The following is a 24,906-nucleotide window of genomic DNA, read 5'->3' on the forward strand; positions in this document are numbered from 1 at the left end:
AAAGCCATAGGTTGTTTAGTTAGCTAATAACTGGGAAGAAGAGGAATGGTTTTGCCTGGTGCCTAAAGATATACAGGTGAAACTCGGAAAATTAGAATATCGTCAAAAGGTGCATTTATTTCAGTAATGCAACTTAAAAGGTGAAACCAATATATGAGATAGATGCATGACATGCAAAGCAAGATATGTCAAGCCTTTATTTGTTGTAATTGTAATTATTTGTCGTTAGGCCGGTCAATTATAAATGGAATGTAATTAATGAAATGTAATAGCGATGCTTATTTTTGTATTATTGTAACTATTTGTTTTATTACTGTGGGATTTCCAAAAGAAAGCATTTGTAAAAATTTAAAGAAAAATAAAAAAATAAGAAGTTGCATTACTGAAATAAATGCGCTTTTCGACGATATTCTAATCTTCCGAGTTTCACCTGTAGAATCGTAGAGTTGGAAGGGACCCCAAGGGTCATCTAGTCAAACCCCCTGCAATGCAGAAATCTTACCTAAAGCATCCATGACAGATGGCCATCCAACCTCTGCTGAAAAACCTCCCTAGGGCGCCAACCTGACAAAGGGACCAGGCAAGTCTTCCCGGGGAGAGCATTCCACAAATGGGGAGCTACCACTGAAAAGCCCATCCTCATGTTGCCCCCTCTAGATCTCTTGTGGAGGCGGCACATGAATAAGGGCCTCATTTGTTTTTCTTACAGCAGTAACAAGATACATACCCACGTGCACAGTGCTTTTTTTTTCTGGGGGGGGGAGGGACGCATGCCCCTAAACATTTTGCGACTCTAAGTTTGGCCTCATTGAGGGGCAGTATTTCAACACGAGTAGGAAAATGAGAGCACCCCTAAACATTTTTAAAAAAGAAAAAAAAAGCACCGTGTGTGCATATTTATTATACCTGTCACCTGATAAAGTGGGCTCATTAATTACACAGCCACAATCAAGGCATTAGTCTTCAGGAGCTACGGGTCTGAAAATATATATTAGGACATAAGCGTTTGTGGAGAAGAGTCCACTTTATTAGATATAGTCAGTTGACATCTATCCACCCACCTAGTTATGTGCATGTGTGTACACACACACACACACACACACACACACACACACACAAAGGTGTCGAGGAAAAAGATACTGAAAAAAGGTAGAGTTAAATGGCAACGATATGCAAAAAGTACAGGCGTTGGCATTTTAATTAGAACAAAATAAGAGCAGGGAACAGCACAATAAATAACCTTAAGCACTAATAAGTAAGTTAAGACCTTTGACAGGACAGGAAACAGCTGACTCATTTCTCTTATCTAGTGGATTATTTGAAATGGGTTGTTGCATAGGCTTGAAGACGCAGGTAGCGAAAAACGTTGAACTGGATGCCAATTAGCTACCAGGCTTCATTCAAGGGGCTAGTTTTGGTGTATAAAGCCTGACATGTCTGGGATCCATCCGACTTCCTAGAGGAAGTGGTGAGTGGTCTCACCCCTCAAATACCTCGCGACTGCTGAACTCTGCAGTTGAGAGCTTCCTGCAGACACCATCTAATTAGGAGAAAATGATCAAGTAATATCTGGTTTTGAAGATTTAAAAAATATTGGTTTATAAAAGATAGAATGGTTGGATCTTAAAGAATGGACATCATCTACAGCTGAAGGAAAGAGGGGGCAGAAGTCCTTTAAATTTTCTCCTCTTCTTCTTCTTCTTCTTCTTCTTCCTCTTCTTCTTCTTCTTCTTCTTCTTCTTCTTCTTCTTCTTCTTCTTCTTCTTCTTCTTCTTCTTCTTCTTCTTCTTCTTCTCTCGCTTTCTTTTTCTTTAGGTTTCTCCTTCCCTTGTCTTTTCTTCCCTCTGACTTTGTTCCCTTTTTAGACTAAGTAGCTGTTTTATCTCTGTATATAAAAACTTTTGTAACGGGCATGTATTTTTGTATATCTTTGAATGAGTATCAATAACTAAATTTCAAAAAGTAAAAATTAGGAGGCCCATTCGACACAATGGAAGAATTTAGTGTTATGGCATTTAACGCTTGGTGGTTCCAGCACAATCTCTCTCATTGCATTTCACCTTCTCTATGCCAGTTATGATTTCTGTTATGACTTTTAAAAATTGATATATACTGGTATGTTAAGCAAGGCATTTCAGGATGCCAATTACTTAAATTCCATGTTTAATTGGTGCAACAGTGTAATTGAACGAAGGCCTACAAGTACGGTATTGGTGAGGTTTTGTTTCACAGCCCCGTGAGACAAATCCCCCACTCAAGGCACCAAACAGTCACCTCTGCCTCCACTTCATTACTCTCAAGAGGAACAATGGCCTGTAGCGTTTAAATAATCCTGAACAAACAGCCCAGAAGCTGAGGCTTTGATGTTGAAGACTTTTCATTCATTTACATAACAGAGACACCTCTCTCTCTCTCTCTCTCTCTCTCTCTCTCTCTCTCTCTCTCTCTCTCTCTCTCTCTCTCTCTCTCATATTTTCATTTCCCAAAAATCTTAGGATTCCTGTAGCAGGCTCCTTGGCCATAGAATGAGTCACCAGAGAAGAAGACCCATCGGTTGTCCTGGTAGAAGAAATACATCTCAGCCAAGCATCGGGAGCTGTTGTAAACAAATCTGCCCTTATTCCCTTATGGGGTACACAAGAGCCCTTATAGAGTCCTTTGTAGGTTCTCCATCGGTAGGAGAGAATAACAGAGGCCAACCAGAGAATACTGAGAAGCAAAGCAGCTAGTAAGCCTGATCTTTATTGAACCGTTGCAACAGGGTGCTCTCCTCACATGCAGGAGAGGAGGACCCAGAACAAAGGTGTGCCTGCCCTTATATAGACATTTTGAAACTCCCTGCCCTGGAGCTCAAGATCATCCCTCCATACATCAATCATCATACATAGATCACAGAAGGGGTGTAGCCCAAGACCACCCCTCAGATATATCATACCTACATCACAGAAAAGGCGGTCTACAACAGAAATTTGAATGTTGTTGTTTTTATTGTCTGCCAGGTTATCTGATAATGCCTTATCTGAACGCCTTTCCTGGTAGTCTGGCCATTCCTTTGAGATGGTAATTACTTAATTCCTGAGAAAATGGGAAGGTTTCTTTCACCTCCTCCCTCCTTACAGAGAAACACTTGGTCAGTTTGGGAGTCAAAATGGTTTCAGGACTGTCTTCCTGTACTGTTTCAGACGTGGTTTATATATTTATGTACGTGTTTGCCTTGTACTTTTATGAACATTTATTTTACATCTAAGACCTTAACATTCTCATAACAGAGCCTTTGAAATACAGAAAAACCAGCGGCGGAGTGATTTTGTCACTTGTAAGAGCTGGATGTTAGGAAAGCAACAGCAAACATTGCCACCACCTGCCAAATATGTGCCTTAACGTACAAATAAAAAACAGATTGTTGTTGTTTTATATATAAAAAGTTAAAAACAACACAGAAAATAACAGCGGATACATTTACAATTTTTAAAAATCAAATCCACCCTGTAACAAACCAAGCCAAACCAAACCAGGTTAAAAAGGGGCAGAAAGATATGGAAGAATTCACAATAGCTTCATCTTAAATAAGACACAGCTTCCTTGCTCGGGGAGCTGTGAAATGTGATGCAGCAGCTAAAAAAGCCAATGCAATTCTGGGCTGCATCAATAGGAGTATAGCATCTAGATCAAGGGAAGTAATAGTACCACTGTATTCTGCTCTGGTCAGACCTCACCTGGAGTACTATGTCCAGTTCTGGGCACCGCAGTTCAAGAAGGATACTGACAAGCTGGAACGTGTCCCGAGGAGGGCAACCAAAATGGTCAAAGGCCTGGAAACAATGCCTTATGAGGAACGGCTTAGGGAGCTGGGTATGTTTAGCCTGGAGAAGAGAAGGTTAAGGGGTGATATGATAGCCATGTTCAAATATATAAAAGGATGTCATATAGAGGAGGGAGAAAGGTTGTTTTCTGCTGCTCCAGAGAAGCGGACACGGAGCAATGGATTCAAGCTACAAGAAAGAAGATTCCACCTAAACATTAGGAAGAGCTTCCTGACAGTAAGAGCTGTTCGGCAGTGGAATTTGCTGCCAAGGAGTGTGGTGGGGTCTCCTTCTTTGGAAGTCTTTAAGCAGAGGCTTGACAGGCATATGTCAAGAATGTTTTGATGGTGTTTCCTGCTTGGCAGGGGGTTGGACTAGATGGCCCTTGTGGTCTCTTCCAACTCTATGATTCTATGAAATGTAGGGTGCAAGCAGTCCTGGGAAGCCCAAATGTAACATTAATTCTGTCTCAACGAGGCAGATGACTATTAAATAAAAATAAACAACCAACCAGCATGCTTTCTTCAGCTCATTCTTCCTCACATGCCCCCACCCAACTATTGCCGGTGAATGAGAATGAGCTGATTTTTTTGGCTCCTCCCTTGATGCAGAAGACCCCACAGAGGGCTAACTCGAGGGGTGCAGTACAAGGCACTGTGGGGGACCCCTGTGTGTATCTTCATTACTCCAAGAATACAGGTTATGTGCTTTTGTATAGTGGTAGAGACCTTATGTTGCTTAAAGAAAGAATCCCGACCTTTTTGGAAATTCAAATGCTTTCGCCCCCACTCCCAATATTCTCGCTTGCACATTTTCTAGCTGGAACAATTGCAATGCCAAAAATATTTGCTTTCACGTTCCTGCTAGTTGATGCCAAAGCCAACACAGCGAAGCTTGTTTCTCAGAATTCATCCAAGAAATACCCCAGTCTACCTTCTGCCAACCACTGGTGGAGAACATCTTGCAAACATATATGGATTTCTGAGCAGTATTTTTTGCTTTCACCGAAAGACTGCGAGGTCTCAAAGCTCCTTTTCTTAGACTTAGGCAAACAAAATGGTTTTGAGCCGCAGCACTCAAGGGTAGATAGGGAAACACACAGAGGCACATGAGATGCTTTCTTTGCCCCCATGATACTCCCCCACCCCGCTTGCAAAAAGTCAAAACAAATTCCAAAGTCTCCTGTATGCTTCATCTGTCCTGAGCATACAAAAGGCTCAGAAGAAAGCAAATAACATCAACCTCACCTTACAGCTTTAAATTTCAAAATGCAATTGCACCTCAAAATTGCATGCATGCAATTGCAAAATGCATCTCTCTCTCCCCCCCCCCAACACAGAACATAAATTTCCCTCTCTACTGAGACACAGTGGTGGAGCTTCATGCTCTGGCACCGGGGGCAGAGATCAGGCAGGGGCGTGGCTGGTGCACGTCCCGGGGGCGTGGCACCCAGCCTGTGGGGGGGGGCGTGGCACCCAGCGTGGGGGAGGCAGCCGGGATGGCACCCCACTGGGATCATGCGCTCCCCCCAGCCCCCTCTTCCTCCGCCAGTGCTGAGACATTTCCCTTCTTCCTTGATTTTTATTAAGTGAGCCTCCTTCCCTCAACTACTGATGACTGATATTTCTTGCCCTGGAGCACAATTGGATGCTGTTATCGTAGGGGTGGGGGATGGGAAAAGGTGCGGTGAATTAAATATTACCCATTTCATCCCAGGGCAGGGAGTGAGGATAGTCCAGATCTATCCTGGACCTTAGCAGTTGGGGTTCATGCTTTCCTCACCAGAGGGAGAGGCTAAAAAATAAAATAAAAAATGTAGGTGAACTCTGAGGGTCTGGCTGGTGGTAAAGATGCTAACCTATGAAAGCAAGCCTTGTGTTGACAACACGGGCTTGGTCATTCGCTGAACTGCCTACATTCTGCAATGACATGGGTCACTAGGTGTTGGCCTCCCACAAGAGAGATGGAATTGTCGCCTGATTTTGCAGTTTGCCGGTGACTCCTGCTGTTCTGTCCTCCGCGGAATCCTGACACTTAACAATCTAAGCAAGATGCCGGAACAGAAAGGAAGAGAGAGAGATGCAGCCTCCCATTATTTTGGGACGCTTGGCTTGCTCTGTCAACTCTCGCTTCTTCTCCCTAAGTGGTTGGGAGAGAGGTGGTGCATTGGAAAGAGAGATCACACCTGATGCTGTGAAGGTTGACACCAGAGGCCACCCTTCCCGAAACACTGCAATAGAAACACCTTTAATAACACATTTCTGCAATAGTTCCAGCCGCTCTGGTTTCACAAACAGCCACATGAGGATGTGGCTGATGGCAGCGGTTTGTAAAATAAGTATGTGGTAATTCAGACATAGAAAAACTGCATTCTGTACACATGCATCATCTATCTATCTATCTATCTATCTATCTATCTATCTATCTATCTATCTATGATCCTCATCTGCACCTTTCATTTAAACTCTGGGAATTGAAGCTCCATGAAGGGCTTGCCGATCAGAAGGTCAGCGGTTCGAATCCCTGTGACGGGGTGAGCTCCCATTGCTGGGCCCCAGCTCCTGCCAACCTAGCAGTTTGAAAGCACGTCAAAGTGCAAGTAGATAAATAGGTACCGCTACAGCGGGAAGGTAAACGGCGTTTCCGTGCGCTGCTCTGGTTCGCCAGAAGCGGCTTTGTAATGCTGACCACATGACCTGGAAGCTGTCCGCTGGCTCCCTCGGCCAATAATGCGAGATGAGCGCCGCAACCCCAGTTGGTCACGACTGGACCTAATGGTCAGGGGTCCCTTTATCTTTACCTTTAACACCTCTCAGCACCTTTAACCAATGCTTTTTTTTATTTGTGAATCTTTGTACTTTTGTCCATTTACTGTATTTATTTCCCCCAATTTGAACTATAAAATGGTGATTTTCTTGAGTCAAATGAGAGTACCCCTAAACATTCAGTTCCCAGGATTCTTTGGAGGAAAGCCATGGGCTGTCTAAAGTGGCATGGTACTGATTTAAATGTACAGAGCAGAGGGGGGCCAACCCCCCACTGAGCTCCCTAGTTGACCCTCGAGCCACCATCTCAGCCCGGCCAACTTGGCAGGGCTGTTGTACAAATGAACTGGGAAGGAGAAAACTACCATGATTCTCTCAATGCGCTCTATGTGGGGCTACCTTTGAAGGTGACCCGGAAACTACAATTACTGTAATCCAGAATGCGGCAGCTAGACTTGTGACTGGGAGCGGCCGCCGAGACCACATAACACTGGTCTTGAAAGACCTACATTGGCTCCCAGTAAGTTTCCGAGTACAAATCAAAGTGTTGGTGCTGACCTTTAAAGCCCTAAACGGCCTCGGTCCAGTATACCTGAAGGAGCGTCTCCACCTCCATCGTTCTGCCCGGACACTGAGGTCCAGTGCTGAGGGCCTTCTGGCAGTTCCCTCGCTGTGAGAAGCCAAGTTACAGGGAACCAGGCAGAGGGCCTTCTCGATAGTGGCACCCGCCCTGTGGAATGCCCTCCCGAAAAGCAACTACCAGACTTTTAGAAGACATCTGAAGGCAGCCCTGTTTAGGGAAGCTTTTAATGTTTAATAAATTATTGTATTTTAATATTTCTGTTGGAAGCCGCCCAGAGTGGCTGGGGAAACCCAGCCAGATGGGCGGGGTATAAATAAATAAATAATAACAATTATTATTCAGAGAAACATAAAACAATATACATTTACATGCATAAACACACGTGCTCCCTACAGCACCAGTTATGCCTGCATAGCTGGAACAAACCCAAGTTTCTGACAGCACCTTTCCTTGGAAAATGGGGTTTGCAAAAAGCTGGGTGTAAATAAACGGCATCAGTTTCCCCCTCTCTTCCTCCTTAAACCCTCCTTCCATGGAAGTAAGGTCAAAGATCCAAAATTACTTTCCATGAGTTTATAGTAATTCCTTTTCTTTTTTTTCTTTCCTTCTTCTTTTTGTTATTTCCCCTTTTCATCTTTATTTAGACTAATCTGTTTTCCATTGCAGGCCCCTCTTCCCCACAGGCCTGCCTCCATCCATCCTCCCCTTGGCTAGCTGACTTTAACCGGAAGAGAATTAACCCTTAAGGTACACACAGGATGATCTCTGCTGTTGCGCTTCCAACTCTTTGCATCCTCGAGGTCACAGGAGGTCCAGATCCTGGGCGTGAACAACTCCTTGCCTCTCCCCCACAGCCCTCCTGAATGTCTAGCCCAGGGACAGGATGCACCACGATTTGCCAAAGTAGCCACAAAACCCGTCACACAGGTCCTAGCGCCTCTATAATTAGGCCACAAGGCAGGTCTCACGTTTGGCGGGCACTCGCTTCCGCGTTATCAAGAATGTGTTTACATCAAAATCTGAGCCCGCAGAAGCCAGCAGGGCAGCTGGATGCCAGCCAAGTGCAAGCATTCTTTCCGAGCACAGATGCCGCTCCGCATTTCGAAGTCCTGCTAATCTGATAAGGTGCCCGGGGAATTATGTGGGTAAACAATGCCAAAATGGGCTGGTAGGGAGAGAGCAAGAAAAGGTGGAATACAGCTGGCTGCCAGGGAGGGAGAAAACTACCTGGGTGCACGCAATGTTCCCTTGTGCCAGCTACATACTTTCAACCAGAGCTGCTGGAAATCGACTACAGACCGCTGTGGGCAGAGGTGGATTTGGGGGAACACAACCTGGACCTAATGGTCAGGGGTCCCTTTACCTTTAACCTGTTCGGTCACCCTGGGTGCGGAGCCTTGAGGGCGCTGCAGCTATTATTTAGGACGGAGCGCAAGAGGCAGAGGTGGCCACTGAAATCCGATAAAATGACAGCCGCTATTAGGAACACCCCCAAACAAAAAGTACGAAAAGAGTGGAAATTAGTAGAGGATTACCCGAGGAAAGAGGGTATGAAATCTGATTTGGCGAGCTGTTTGAATTAAGTAACGTGTAAAGAAAGTTATTTTGGTAGACGATGGAAGAAGTATACCCGAACAAGGTAGATTGATTAAAGGAAACTAAGAATGTGGGTAAAGGGAAAGGATTATATAGAAATCGATATGTTAAAAGTCGGAAGCTTTTTATATTTTTTTCTTTTAATAATTTTTTTCTTCTTTTTGTAATATTTTCTTTTTTGTATGTGTGTATTTTTCTTTTTTCGTTTCTTTTTCTTTTTTCTCTCTGTTAATTTGTATTATGTATATTTTGTAATGCTTTTAAAGAATGGAAATAAATAAAGATTTTAAACTTTGAAAAAAAGAAAAAAAAAAGAAAACCGAGGTCCCAAAGTCCGCCACTGCTGTTGAGTCGCAGCCACATTGGCACATGGGGAAATGTCAAAACTGAGCTGCGGTAGAGAGAGGCGCGAGAATGGGGGCCAGAGAGAAAACCGAGGAGCCGGATTGGAACCAAGAGTTGCCTCTGGCTAAAAATCCCATTCGAAGTAGACCTACTCAAGGTCACTGTCGCTACTGTTACTTGCCCTTCAAGCTGATGGAAACTGGGGGAAGGGAGAAGGTTCTTGAGCTCCCTTCCTGTTTCTGTGATTCCCACAGACATTTGGTTGGCTACTGTGAGAATAGGATACTGGCCTCAGTTGGACACTGGCCTGATCCAGCTTGTTAAGCATTGCTCACATCTCTGAAAGGCATTGCAGCTCCTCAGCCCCAGAGACCCTGAGGAAGGAATAAAAAACTTTTGAAATGGTGCATCAGAATTCCAACCGGGGGGGGGGGTATAGCAACTGATGGTATATACTGATGGTATATACCAGGCATCCCCAAACTTCAGCCCTCCAGATGTTTTGGACTACAATTCCCATCATCCCTGACCACTGGTCCTCTTAGCTAGGGATCATGGGAGTTGTAGGCCAAAACATCTGGAGGGCCGCAGTTTGGGGATGCCTGGTATATACTGTACAGTGTAACCTCGGGTTACAAATGCTTCAGGTTACAAATGCTTCAGGTTACAGACTCCGCTAACCCAGAAGTAGTACCTCGGGTTGAGAACTTTGCCCCAGGATGAGGACAGAAATCGTGCGCCGGCGGCAGCGGGAGGTCCCATTAGCTAAAGTGGTACCTCAGGTTAAGAACAGTTTCGGGTTAAGAACAGACCTTCGGAACGAATTAAGTTCGTAACCTGAGGTCCCACTGTATATTTGTCTTCTCCAATCTGGTGCCCTCCAGGTGTTTCAAACAACAAGTTCCATCAGGCTGAGGATGACAGGAGTTTTTAGACCAAAAGATCTGGGCTGCACAAAATTGATATAGAATATATTGACCCTCTACAAGACATAAACAGACACAAAGAGAGAGATTCATTTCCTCCTTAAAGTGGAATCATCTATTCATGCTTCACTGCATTAGAAGTTAAACCAGAGTATATTTTTAGTTGCCACTCGATTATGTAAGCTCCGTTATATAACAAACCCTAGTTATGGGCATTCTGTTTGGCTCGCTTAAAGCATAGCAACGTTATGTCCAAACTGCTTTCCTTTGCTTCAGCCAAGAAAAATAAATTAAACAGGCCATACATTGAAATACTGGCAAGGCTTTATTTTAATTTTTTCGAAGGATGGGCTGAGATCATTCTCTCTTTTCCGGGGTGATGGTAAAGGGACCATTAGGTCCAGTCGTGACCGACTCTGGGGTTGCGCGCTCATCTCGCATTATTGGCTGAGGGAGCCGGCGTATAGCTTCCAGATCATGTGGCCAGCATGACAAAGCCGCTTCTGGCAAACCAGAGCAGCACACGGAAACGCTGTTTACCTTCCTGCTGTAGCGGTTCCTATTTATCTACTTGCATTTTGACGTGCTTTCGAACTGCTAGGTTGGCAGGAGCTGGGACCCAGGGATTCGAACCGCTGACCTTCTGATCAGCAAGCCCTAGGCTCAGTGGTTTAACCTGGGTCCCAGATATGTTGTTGCATATCTTCTACAAAACAAGTTATCTCTCACATGAACACATGCAGGCGCTTGATATTTAGCCAGACAGTGGGCTGATCTAACCCAGGGCTCCCAGGCTCTGACTGGCAGCCATTCCCTAGAGCAGGGGTTCCCAACAAAATTTTCTCGAGGACCCCTCATCGAGCCGCTATTGTGACAAGGACCCCCATTAATTCCTAATCCTAGAATTAAAAAGTGAGAGCCAAATTAAGAGTCTTAATTTGACAAACCTAGACAGCATCTTAAAAAGCAGAGACATCACCTTGCCGACAAAGGTCCATATAGTTAAAGCTATGGTTTTCCCAGTAGTGATGTATGGAAGTGAGAGCTGGACCATAAAGAAGGCTGATCGCTGAAGAATTGATGCTTTTGAATTATGGTGCTGGAGGAGACTCTTGAGAGTCCCATGGACTGCAAGAAGATCAAACCTATCCATTCTTCAGGAAATCAGCCCTGAGTGCTCACTGGAAGGACAGATCGTGAAGCTGAGGCTCCAATACTTTGGCCACCTCATGAGAAGAGAAGACTCCCTGGAAAAGACCCTGATGTTGGGCAAGATTGAGGGCACAAGGAGAAGGGGACGACAGAGGACGAGATGGTTGGACAGTGTTCTCGAAGCTATGAAGATGAGTTTGACCAAACTGCGGGAGGCAGTGGAAGACAGGAGTACCTGGCGTGCTCTGGTCCATGGGGTCACAAAGAGTCGGACACGACTAAACAACTAAACAACAACAACAACAACAACAACAACAACAACAACAACAACAAAGAACCACTGACGACCAAAACTCACGGCGGTCCCTTTGCTACAAATAAGGACTCCAGTCCTCATGGTTTTGAATATGGGGCTAATTTAAAGAGGATCACAGGAAGTTGTCTTAGACTGGGTGAGATCACTGGTTTATCTAGCCCATTGTTGTTTGCACTGACTGGCAGAGTTTCCCCCTATCTGACCCGGAGGCGCTGGGAATGGAACCCGGAACCTTTTCCACCGAGCTGCATCCCTTCCTCAAACTGGAACATCACTTTATTACCGCACTGATGAGATCACACCACCGTGGCTGTTGTTGATAACCGTTTGGCTACACCGGCTTCACAGCTCAAGTACAGCACTGTGACTAAGCATGACTTTTTATAACTCTTCTTAACAAGAGGGTCAGTTCTATTTCCGACATAGGTGCCAGTTCCAAAGCGGGGCGGGGGATGCAGAAAAAAGGCAGTGGCAGAGGCGCCAGGAAAGCAAGGGGGGGGGAAGTATCATATGAGAAGCAGCAGACTTTCCCTCCCTTTGTCAGGGAGCATAAAAAAAAATAGACAGACTTCCTTTTACATGCACAAGCCTGCCCTACCCTGCCAGCAGCTTTGTGCCCTGTTGGGATATAGATGCACCCAGCAGGCCAGCGACCACAGAGGAAAGGACATGCAAGCTTGCTAGTAACATGGAGCTATTTGTCAGGGAGAACAGGGAAAGCAGAACCACAGAATTCTGGCACAGGAGTCAGGTGCGAGCCTGGTGGGAAAAATAGATGGGCAGTAGCCTCCGGAAAAAAACAGGACGACACAGAGCTGCCGACCATTTTTCAACAAGGGCATGAAACTGGTGAACCAGCACTTTGCACAGAAGTTTGGTTCTCTCCATTTCACCCTCCTTTGCCTCCCGTGACAGATGGATGCCAACCATCAGGTCTAAATAAAGGGATCTCCCTCCTTCCCTCCCTGTACAAAAATTAAAACAGAAGGTTCACATGTAATATATTTAAGATCCACTTCCAAGGTTCCTTTCCCAGGGACTAATCCAGGTTAAGCGGATGGCAACTGGAAAGACGCCGCCTTTTCAGTGGTGGCTCCTTATTTATGAAGCATGCTTCCCAGACCAATGCTAGAAGATCAAAATTGCGTTTAGATTTTAGGCAGGCTTATCTGGGATATTGAACAAGCGGGATGCACTCCTAAGTACATCTGCAAAGGCTTGGTTAGAGAAGGCTTTTTCCTCTCCAAGACTTTAAAATTGCTCAAAGGGTGAATCTGCTCTCTTAAATTTCTCCTTCTAAATGATTTGCAGAGGCCCACTCCAATATGGTGCCCCTTGGAAGTTGCCGGCTCCCAGCTCTCATCCTCATCAACCATTAAGGCATGTTGGCTAGGGCTGATGGGAATTGTAGTTCAACAACACCTGGCAGGCACCAGATTGCGGAAGATCCATTTACTGATCATAAACTGCTCCTTCTGCAGTTTTTTATGCTTCTTTTATTTCTTTTCACTTTCTATTGCTTTATTTGGGTAGCTTTCACGGTAAGCTGCTTTGGAGATTAAAAAAAAGAGAGAGAGAGGGAGAAAAGCATTTTGTTCAAAGAACAGTTCAGGTTTTTCTGGGTTTCTATCCACATTTGGTTTGACATGGGAGTCAAACGGAGGCTGATCTTGAAAATGGAACAAGCTAATTTTCTCTCCCCCCCACTCCCTTGGAAGCTTGAACTGGAACCGGTTTGACTTCTTGATTGCTATACTTTGATGTTTCATCTGCTTCAGGGCGTCCTTAATTAGCAAAATTAACAAATAAGCCCTAATTGCAGGAAGAGAGTCCAGGGCTCTACGCTTTAAGCAGACAAATATCCTGCAATATCCTGCCTCGCTGTCCCCTTTATTAATGCACCCCAAATAAATTATAAGGCAAGTCCCCTTCAGATACCAGCAGCTTAACACGCTGCTTGGCTGTTGTTTATAAAACAAGATATAGCATTCGGAACAGCAAGATCTCTGTTTGCATTCACAGCAAACAAAGTCATCTGGCAAACAAACAGGGTGTAGCTGAGGGAGGTGGTTTGGTTTGTGTGTGTGTGCCCCCCTCCCCATCACTCTCCCCACTTCAGGCCTGCTACTTGGGGGGCAGAAGACCGAGAGACAGAAATAAACAGAATCTGTGCTAAATGTAATTTCTTAACGTCAAGAGGAACCTGAAGGTCACCGGCCCTGAATAACAGTCATTGTGGATGCGAGCAAAGGAAAAGGGCTGGAAAATATTCCTCACCGTGATAAAAATAGGGGGAGTGGGGGGGGGGAGGAAGAGAACTTCCTTCTTGCACTATAATTCTCCGCTTAGAACATTTCCCTCAGGTTCTCTGGGCATCCCTTAACATGGGGTGGGAGGAAATTCTAGACCAATGGTCCACGTTTGGATGGCCAGATCTCAAAATCTGGACTGCCGTGGTCTCTGCAGGCTGCCCTGACCTCCCCGGACCACACGCCCTGATGGCAAACAAGCTGCTATTGTGCCATGGCCCGAGTTCCTGAGCTGCTACTGATGACTGCCGAATAAATGCCTCTCTCTAAAGCCTCCCTTCTTCCTCATCCGCCTGCAGAAATGAAGAGAACAACAAGAGAGGCTGCAGCCAGGCGGGCAAGGGCTAGAAGGGCCATAGCTCAGTGGAATGAAGGAGGTCTTAGGTTCAACCCCCAGCTTCTCCAGGTAGGGCTATGGGACTATCCTGTGCCTGAAACCACCGAGAAGTGCTGCCAGTCTGTTTAGACTGAGCAAGGTGGACCAGAGCTCCGACTGAGGGTAAGGTACCTTAGAGCCACCACCCACCCACCCTGCCTGCCTGCCTGCCTACCAACCAGCCTAGCATTTAAATCAAGATGGGGAATCTCATGGGCCAAACTTAGACCACCAGCCCATATGGGGGAAGCCATGCCCATACGCCAGGGGTCAGCAAACTTTTTCAGCCGGGGGGGGGGTGCGGTCCACTGTCCCTCAGACCTTGTGGGGGGCTGGACTATATTTTTTTTAAAAAGAAGAACAACGAATTCCTATGCCCCACAAATAACCCATTTTCAATAAAAGCACACATTCTACTCGTGTTAAAAACACCAGGCAGGCCCCACAAATAACCCAGAGATGCATTTTAAATAAAAGGGCACAATCTACTCATGATTCCTGGACCGTCCGCGGGCCGGGTTTAGAAGGCGATTGAGCCGGATCCGGCCCCCCGGGCCATAGTTTGCCTACCCATGCCATATGCAAGACACATCAGGTGTGATTGAAGTGGGTAAGGTCGGAACAACGAGGAGCCAAAAGTGATTCCCCAGTGGTCCCTTTGCTGGAGCAAGGTGTGTACCCACCTGCCCACCAGCTGATGGGTGCTCCTGAAGGGGGGGATGACGTGGTTTCCATTCAAAGCCACTTCTCTCAGCATTGCTCTCTGAAGCCACCTTGCAGGAGATTGGGCGCTTGCCCACAGCACTTCATCATGTGGATCACTCCATTTTATTATGCAATGAAAAGTATTGTTACCGTATACCGTGGATGCTGTGCCACTAATTTGCAATGTGTGCAAAGATACATCATTGGTTTTTTTGCTGTAACTGTTCTGTTTCTTATGGAACAAAATATAAACAAACTCTGTAACCAGAAGAGTTATGCATGAAAGGAACTGGGCAGTTAGGGGTGGGAGCTCTCTTTGGAACACCTTTCCAATGCACGGTTGCAATTTCTTTTGCCTTTTCGCCATCAAATGAAGACCTTCCTTTAAAAGCAGATCTCTTTTCCCCGGTCTGTGGTTTTTGGTTGGCTCTGAAATGCTTTTTCCACATAGGAAATGGTTTTTAATTTTTTTATACACATGGAATTGTATCTCCCCATTTTTATTTATGATTTTCAGGTTTATACATTTCAATAATTTTACGGTTTTTAAAATTTCGAAACTTGGCTTCCTTCCCCCTCTTTCTGCGGTTCCTTAAATTTATTTTCAGTATTTTCTGCATAACCAAATTAACTTAATTTGTTCATTCATTCACCTACTTTAAATATATACTCTTATTGAAACTGCAGGTTATTACAATAATCCAGCCAATGTTCTTATCTGTTTACAATTTATCTGTAAATACTCAATAAACCATTTCCATTCCACGGAACTGTATTTCATTGATCGTACATATGGAATGGTTTTTATATAAGGAAAAGTTCATGTTGCTGATGTTTTTCCTTTTGTTTTAGGATGTTTTAATGGCAGGTGCTTCAGAAACGGAACTTTTTCGCCTATTTGTCTCTCCCTCCTTTTTGGCTTCATTAAATGACCCTGCATTCTAGGAGGAAGAAATATTCATTCTCCACAATTAAACGTTAGCTACTAACCTTGTACCCCTGTGCGCTCATTGCCCTGAGCAAATTCACTAGTTTCGTGGCGGTTAATATATGCAATTTACAACCCCCTCAACAACTTCTTTTTTTTCCAATACCCCCACAAGGACTGCCCTCCACAATCTACAAAAGCATGCTATTAGTCAACTAGACACTAGCCAAGCCATGAAATTTCTGAATGATTAACTACTGGCTCCCAGCTAAGGTGAGGAAAAACGTATCTTTTTAAGGTGGCCCTAGCCATCAAAGTTCCCTCTAATTATCCCCTTGGCGTGCAGAAGTAGATTTTCACCGGTGTGCACATTTTTCAAACCCTAGAGGGAAGGGCAATTTTACATTTCAGTAGCATATGTGGAAAGCTACCATGAATAAAGTTCTTAGCTTGGCCCTCTAGGGCATTTGATGCAGCAATTCTTGCTGAAGCTAACAAGCTCTGAGCCGGGTCAGTTTTCACTACATGGGCGACTGCTTGGGAGCCCCATGGCAGGAGAGAAATGCCTTTTATCTATATATGTTCTTACAAAACGCACTTTCGTAAAGAAAAACTTTAAAAAAAACTCCAACTAACAACAATTTTTAAATGTCAGTTGAAGTTGGTTAGCAAACTAAATTGATGGATTACGCCGAAATGGCAAAATTGACCGGAAAGCTCAAGAACTTCAAAAAAGAATGGGGGGAAATTATAATTTATTTAGGAGACCACTGCAAGCAGAAGAAAACATTAGCAGGGTTTTAATCTCACTTGTAATGTATAGGGAATGTTTTAATCTCACTTGTAATGTTTAGGGAAGCTTTTAATGTTTGATGAACTTCTGTATTTTAATATTTTGTTGGAAGCCGCCCAGAGTAGCTGGGGGAACCCGGCCAGATGGGTGGGGTATAAATAATAAATTATTATTATTATTATTATTATTATTATTATTATTACTACTACTACAAATACTACGGACAATATGGAGTGATGCAAAATATAGACTATGAAATAATAGGCAGTTCTAAATGTTGACAATAGGACCCATCTAAGTCTCGAGATTTAGAGTAATCTCTACATATGGATATGCATTTGGGCTGTTGTAATGTTATATTTGTAAAATCAAATAAAAATGTTTCCAAAAAAATAAATAAAAATAAAGGTGGACCTATGTAACTTGGCCTGTTGTCTTTGTCCATGGAGTTTTCTTGGCAGGGATACTGGAGTGGCTTGCCAGTTCCTTCTCCAGGTGCGGGAGGCAGTGCAAGACAGGCGTGCCTGGTGTGCTATGGTCCATGGGGTCACGAAGAGTCGAACACGACTAAACGACTAAACAACAACAACAAATGTAACTTGGGGCGGGGGGAAGCTGGTTAGCAAAGAATCTCAAGCTTGAAAGGCCTACGTTTTTTAGAAGGTGTCTGAAAACCACCAGCAACGACTCCTGCTGGGCCTCTAGGGGCAAGGAGTTCCAAAGGGCAGGGCCTACCGTACTACAGGGCTCGGTCCCTGGTATGGGCCAGCTGAAACTCAGGGTTGTGTGGGACCACTAGAGGCACCCTATCAGACAGGGCTGGTCCAGGACGTTTTGCTGTGTTTTTCTGGCCCGTGCATTCAATGGCGGTGCTGTGAGTACCGCTGGTTACTGCCCCTAGCCTCTGCACCGCCACCGTGGAAACCCACCGAGTTCCTTCCTGCAAGGCAACCGGTCGATCACCAGCATCTCCTCCTCTTCCTCCCGACTTAATGCTGATACAGTTCATTATCTCATGAAACAAATTGCTTCAAGTGAAGTGTGACATTAGCATGTGTGTGATTCTCCACTTGCCGGCGCTATTAAAGTTTAAGATGCAATTAGAACAGAGGGTAGAAAATAGCTTTTGCCGAATATTTCGCAGGCCATTAGTTTGAAGGATTTTCCACACAATTTATCCCTGACATTTAAAAGTAGGAGGGCTGGGGGGGGGGGGGGAGAAATCCACGTGAGGGACCTTTGCCGTTTTGATAAATGCAGTGTATGTCAAATCAGGAGCAGCCGCGGCCAGCAATTTAATATGCTCCATCGGTTGATGCTCCTGTTCAAAACCTGACTGTGCCCAATACAGTGGTACCTCTACTTACAAATAACTCTACTTACGAATTTTTCTACTTACAAATGGAGCTCCGTCCGCCATCTTGGATGCGGTTTAGATAGGATTTTTTCTACTTACAAATTTTTAGATAGGGTTGCTTCGACTTACGAATTTTTTCTCCCAATGCATTCCTATGGGATTCGACTTACAAATTTTTTCGGCTTACGAATGTGTGTTCGGAACGCATTAAATTCGTAAGTAGAGGTACCACTGTAAGTGCAAATCATCCCGTTAGTAGAGGAGTTTGTCTTGCGTTATTATGCACATGCAGAATGTCAAGATGCTAGCCCTCATTGAGGAAGGCCTCCTAACTTTCCAGGCTGGAGCAGTTAAATACCAAACATTCCTCATCTTTTCCTCCCCGCCCCCTAATCAGTCGAAGTTCTGGCATAGGCATAGGCAAACTCGGCCCTCTAGATGTTTTGGGACTACAACTCCCATCATCCCTAGATTAACAGAACCGGTGGTCAGGAATGATGGGAGTTGTAGTCCCAAAACATCTGTTCTGGCATGTCTTCCAAGAGAACTGCAGGCCCTCGAAGTGTCCCTATTTTCCAGGGACATTCCCGGATTTACAGAAGCCGATTTGATCCTAGAATGCCCCGCTTTTCCTTAGGACACCCCCCATTTTCATCGGAGAAATGTTGGAGGGTATGGAGTTATCCAACCCCCAAACCGTCTGAAGGCAACCCTGTATAGGGATTTTTTTAAATGTTTAATTGTATTTTTATATCTCTTGGAAGCTACCCAGAGTGGCTGGGGCAACCCAGTTGGATGGGTGGGGTATAAATAAAACAACAACTACAACAATAAAACAATAGAATTGTAGAGTTGGAAGGGACCCTGAGGATCATCTAGTCCAACCCCCTGCAATGAAGGAATATGCAGTTGTCCCACATGGGGATCGAACCTATAACCTTGGCATTATAAGCACCACACTCTAACCAACTGAGCTATCCAGGTTTATAATAATTATTATTGCATAGGAATCCCTATTTTCATTGGAAAAATGTTGGAGCATATGGAACTGGAGGTTGCTGAAAAGCTAACCATCCCACAGGAGAGTCCAGCCATGACCGCCTGACAAACTTGGCCCATGATGGGAGGGGGAGGTAGCAATCTGGTCCGCCGAGCAGATCTCCTCACCACTGTCATACAATAATTTGGGACTGTAACAAAATGTTGCTGCGTGCAGTGATTCAAATCGGTGCACCAACCGGCCATCCTATCTTTCAACTACTGTACTTCATTCCATTCCATTTCCCATCAATGAGCATTCGGGTCCCACTGAGCATGCTCGGTCCTTACTGGGCTGGGGTGGTTTTATGTGTTTGGGTGGTGGTTGGGGAGACTCAAAAAAGATTTGCTGCATTGGTCCCCACCCCCCAATTTTTCAAGAAAAATTATTTGTGCAATCTATACAAAAATAGCACAACAGGGACAAAATGAGCCAGTGTGCAGGTTTCTTGGTGTAGGAGGGGAAACATGGCTGTTTGCAATGTGTCAGGATCCTTCTTTAAATGTATTGCGCAGGTGGGATCCAATAGGTAAAAGGTAAAGGTAAAGGACCCCTGGACTGTTAAATCCAGTCAAAGGCGGCTATGGGGTTGTGGCGATCATCTCGCTTTCAGGCTGAGGGAGCCGGCGTTTGTCCACAGAGAGTCATGTGGCCAGCAGGACTAAACCACTTCTGGCGCAATGGGACACTGTGATGAGCACCAGACCGCATGGAAATGCCGTTTACCTTCCTGCCACAGCGGTACCTATTTATCTACTTGCACTGGCGTGCTTTCAAACTGCTAGGTTGGCAGGAGCTGGGACAGAGCAACAGGAGCTCACTCCGTTGTGGGGATTCGAACTGCCGACCTTCCGATCGGCAAGCCCAAGAGGCTCAGTGGTTTAGACCACAGCGCCACCAGTGTCCAATAAACACTGAATTGAACTGATAAAGGAAGTAACAGGAGGTGACCGATGTTGTGCTCACCTAGAAAGCCTTCTTCATCCACTATGATTGTATAGTCCTCTGGCGTCTCTGTTAAACTGAAGAACTTGCACCTGAAATAGAGAAGAGGAGGAAAAAAAAACTACTTTCAGCTACTGAACCACGAAACCCTAAGCATCCTTATGGAACACACCTAAGATGGCACACAACAACATCTCTTTGAGTGACAAAGCTGGAAGCCGCAGAGAGACACATGCCTTGCTCTGTGCCAAACCTAATCTAGACTTTGGGGATTCTCTGGAAACGAATGTAGAAGCAAGATCTGTTGAGGTGCTTATGGTGTGGCACCCTCTAACCCAGGCACCCCCAAACTGCGGCCCTCTAGATGTTTTGGCCTACAACTCCCATGATCCCTAGCTAGCAGGACCAGTGGTCAGGGAAGATGGGAATTGTAGTCCAAAACATCTGGAGGGCCGAAGTTTGGGGGTGCCTGCTTTAACCTATGCTCAGGTTGTATATGCTGTATTTTTCCGTCTATAAAACACCCCCATGTATAAGGCGCCCCCTATTTTGGGGGACTCTGATTTAAGAAAATGGGGGAGATGTATCCGTGTATAAGACACCGCTTAATTTTTGACATCATTTTTTAGGGAAAAAACCTAGTCTTATACATGGAAAAATACGCTATACAGGTGAAACTCAGAAAATTATGATATCGTTGAAAAGTGCATTTATTTCAGTAACGCAACTTAAAAGGTGAAACCAATAGATGAGATAGATGCATGACATGCAAAGCAAGATATGTCAAGCCTTTATTTGTTGTAATTGTAATTATTTGTCGTTAGGTGGGTCAATTATAAATGGAATGTAATTAATGAAATGTAATAGCGATGTTTATTTTTGTATTATTTTAACTAGTTGTGGAATTTCCAAAAGAAAGCATTTGTAAAAATTAAAAGAAAAAGAAGTTGCATTACTGAAATAAATGCACTTTTCGACGATATTCTAATTTTCCGAGTTTCGCCTGTATAGTTTGTTACGGCTGCTGAGAGCAGTTAAGAGACACCCCCGATTCCCCTCAGAAAAATAAAAAAATATTAAGTTGCACTACTGAAATAAATGCACTTTTCGACGATATTCTAATTTTCCGAGTTTCACCTGTATATATGTAAATAACTCCTAAAGACACCATACTCTCCATTGGCCTTCATTCTAAGGAAATCCAACTCTGGAAGAAGGTTTGGAACCCCTGGAGTCTCCCACCCCTCGGGGATTGGGGTGGCGTGTAACACAGAGTTTTAACCTTTTTTCCTCTTACATGACCTGGGCACCCAGAAAAGAGGCCTTTGAAGATGATCTCAAGGTCAAGAATGGGAAGAGGCCATTCTTCAGGGAACCCAATCTCCAATCTCCTAAAGGCATTAAAAATGTCAAATCCAGCCAGCTAACAGGCAAGGAACCAACACAGATGATGTTGCCCTGACATGCAGCATGCATTCAGATATGAGGAATCGTGTGTTCCCTTTTATCCTGCTAGTGCTTCTGTCCATTTTCTAGTGTACTTTTCATGCTGCGGCATTTGTTGCATTGTGGAACAGGGGCTTTTGGTCCGATACTCTGGCATGTTGCGCTAAATGGCAGTGGGGGCACCAGAGGGCATGGTGAGATACAACAACAAACGACATTGGGCAGAGCCCAGAACTAGGCTGAAGCTGGTGCAGTCGCTTAAAACATTGGCAAGATTTGGTTCCAACCTCCTGGTCCCAAACGGCAAGTCCCCTGCTACATTTCGAACTGCTACATTCGCTGCAGTCAGTGAATGGCTTTCATTTCTTTCTATTTTTTAAGGCTTTGCACACAACACATTTGGAACAGTCTAATCTGGAGTTTACCAGAGCATGGATAAATATTAGCTCAGAGAAGCTCAGCTAAGAGTTAGCAGGGTTAGGGAATCTGCTGACAAACCACATAGATGCTGTTCAGGCGTTCTGCCGGAAAGGGGATTTCCCAACACAAGTAGAGAGCAGAGATGGCGCAGGGGTGTGTGCCATAGCTGCCAAGTCTCCCGTTTTCCCCGGGAAATCCCCGTTTTTCCAGCTGTTCCTAGCTGAAAAAAACGGATTTTTTTGTTTTTGCCCGGTTTATTCTGGCGCGGCGGCCATTTTGGAACTGGGCAGAGCATGCTCAGAAGCGACTTTTGATGCTGCTCTGCCCAGTTCCAAAATGGCTGCAGTGCGACTTCTGGCACGGTGGCCATTTTGGAACTGGGCAAAGCAGCATCAAAAGTCACTGCTGAGCATGCTCCGCCCAGTTCCAAAATGGCAGCAGCGCTACTTCCGGTCTGCTATATCTGGCACGGTCTTTTATTCCTCTGACAGCAACTTGGTAGGTATGTCGTGTGCCTCACTCCCACCCCAATGTCCCCACATGAGCCGGCCCTGACCAGACCATGCTCAGCCTTCCTGCATTTAGTAGGAAGGTCTGAACTAGCCACCTCGATGTGGTCATGCTGTTGCCAAATGCAGAAAAAGTGGCTGGGCTCATGCCTTTAAAGCCCTATAATGCCACTTTAAACTGAAGGAGCGTCTCCACCCCCATCATTCAGCACTGAGATCCAGCGCCGAGGGCCTTCTGGCGGTTCCCTCGCTGCGAGAAGCAAAGCTACAGGGAACCAGGCAGAGGGCCTTCTCGGTAGTGGCATTTTAAATAAAAGCACACATTCTACTCATGTAAAAAAACCGCTGATTCCCGGACCGTCTGCAGGCCGGATTTAGAAGGCGATTGGGCCAGATCCGGCCCCCGGGCCTTAGTTTGCCTACCCAGGGTCTAGATGACCCTTCCAGTTCTACAATTCTACGATTATTATTATCCCAAGGGTCATCTAGTCCAACCCCCTGCAATGTGGCACCAGCAGAGGTATTGCCAGGGAAAGATTTTTTGTTTGTTTAAGTCCTGCCCCAAAGCACGATCTCCAGGGACAGAGTTGCATTCACCCTGGCACGTGTGCTTCGGTTTCCCTGCAATTCACCCATGGAAACAGAAAATTACTGCATGTTGGGACCCCCCCCCCAAAAAATTTGTCACCTGGGGTGAACCATGAAAACAGAAGGGAAATTATGGCGCAAAACTCCTGCCATTTTACAGGTAAATTTTAAATGGAATTATAACAGCAACAAAATCACTTCATGTTTCTGGGTTAATGGGATTTCTGTGTTGCTTTAAACTAAGCTGTGTTTATTTAATCTTGTTCGTTGCCTTTGTGTGTGTGTGTGTGTGTGTGTGTGTGTGTGTGTGTGTGTATATGTGGAAGGTTATAGGAAAAGAATGTACTGCTTGAGAGGTGGAAAGGTCTGCTCCTTTCCTCCCAATTGCAGGATTTGGGACTCCGCATGACATAGTGAGAAGCCACAATGCCCAGCTACACCATTGGACGTATCCTGGGAAAAGGCGCTGGCCAGAGCCGAGACTGGGAACACACCACACAGGAACAGGTCTTACTTTTGTATCCTTAGCCACAGACCTAAGTTAACTGCACCCCAAGAATAGCAGACCTTTGCAGTAGTACAGTGGTACCTCGGCTTGCGACCGCAATCCATTCCGCAGAGGCGTTGCTCGCTGAAGTGGATGCTCACCGAAGGCACGCTTCTGCGCGTGCACGAAGCGCTGATAGAGTGCTTCTGCGCATGCGCATCCGATGCCGTGGAACCCGGATGTAAACACTTCCGGGTCCGCGGCGGTCGCTCGCCGAAGTGGTCGCTTGCCGAGGTAGGTGTAAACCGAGGTTTGACTGTACTGAAGCCCATCAAAGGAGAAGCGAGACAAGCCTCACTTGGCAGGGATTTCTACAACCTAGGGGCGGCCACAGAAAAGGCACCTGCACCTACCACTCTTCCAACAGCTTGCTTCCTTTGTGTTGCAGGTGCAATTGAGACACATATTTTGGGTATTGTTTGGCTTTGTTTTTATATACAGTCGTACCTCGGAAGTCGACCACCTTGCGAGTCAAACGTTTTGGCTCCTAAACGCCGCAAAAACCTGGAAGTGAGTGATCCGGTTTGCGAACATTCTTTGGAACCTGAACATCCGATGCAGGTTCCGATTGGCTGCAGGAGCTTCTTGCAGCCAATCGGAAGCCGTGCCTTGGTTTTCGGAACAATTTGGAAGTCGAACGGGCTTCCGGAACGGATTCTGTTCAACTTCCGAGGTACGACTGTACCAAAACAGCCACCCACTTTGGAAAGCCATTTTACGGCGGGCGGGCCAAGGAAAATGGCACACAAACCATTCTTCAAATCACATGAATATTCCTGTGTCAACAAGAAATCTCTCCAGGAAAAACCCACTCTGGGCTAGATGATCATCCTGACAAGTGTTTCCAAGCAAATTCCAAACTTCCCTAGAAGTTACTGGACGCGGGAGATGTTTGGACTGGCTGGCGTGGAAGAGCAGGCATGTAATTAATACCGCGGCAGAGGAAACAGATCTGTATCTTGGAACAGCTGGGCGGCTCGCTTTTTGCAAACTTGGCACATTGAGGGGGAGGCGAGGCAGCCAACTTACTTAGCAATAAAAGAGAGAAGCCCCCCACCCCACCATGCCATCCGCAGAGGAGCCTGTAACCCGGTAGGCTGTGAATTCTCCCGAACGCACATCTCCCCTTCTAAACTTACCCTTCCCTTCTGGAATTTTGCACGCAAGCCAGCCATGTGGTGGACGAGTGTGTGGAGATCCTCACGCACAGTGTGAGGTCTCCTGTTGACAGTCCTCCACAGCGACCTGCCGTCTGGACTGAGATGCATGAGGGGCTGCCCTTGGAGGCTGCAGCTGGTGCATGCATAATGCAGCTGCCAGGGTGGTAAACGGGGCATTCGATGGGACCATCATGGACCATCAGTCCTGGAAGCCCTGCGCTGGCTGCCAGTGAGTTACAATTTCCAGAGTTACAATTTCCACCTTCCAAAGGAACTCTGGGAACTGATGTCCAGGGAG

The 24,906-nt window shown here is 45.5% G+C and overlaps 1 protein-coding gene across 1 annotated transcript in view; it reads right to left on the reverse strand.

Moving 5' to 3' along the window:
- Positions 1-24,906, reverse strand: part of CASTOR2 (cytosolic arginine sensor for mTORC1 subunit 2) — a 52,060-nt gene that overhangs the window by 13,326 nt on the left and 13,828 nt on the right. The window contains exon 2 of the mRNA XM_035139441.3: positions 19,960-20,030. Within this exon, the coding sequence (XP_034995332.2) occupies positions 19,960-20,030 (71 nt within the window). The remainder of the gene's footprint in view (positions 1-19,959; positions 20,031-24,906) is intronic.

This window comes from Zootoca vivipara, chromosome 14 (genome assembly GCF_965207765.1).
Source record: "Zootoca vivipara chromosome 14, rZooViv2.hap1.1, whole genome shotgun sequence".
NCBI lineage: Eukaryota > Metazoa > Chordata > Lepidosauria > Squamata > Lacertidae > Zootoca > Zootoca vivipara.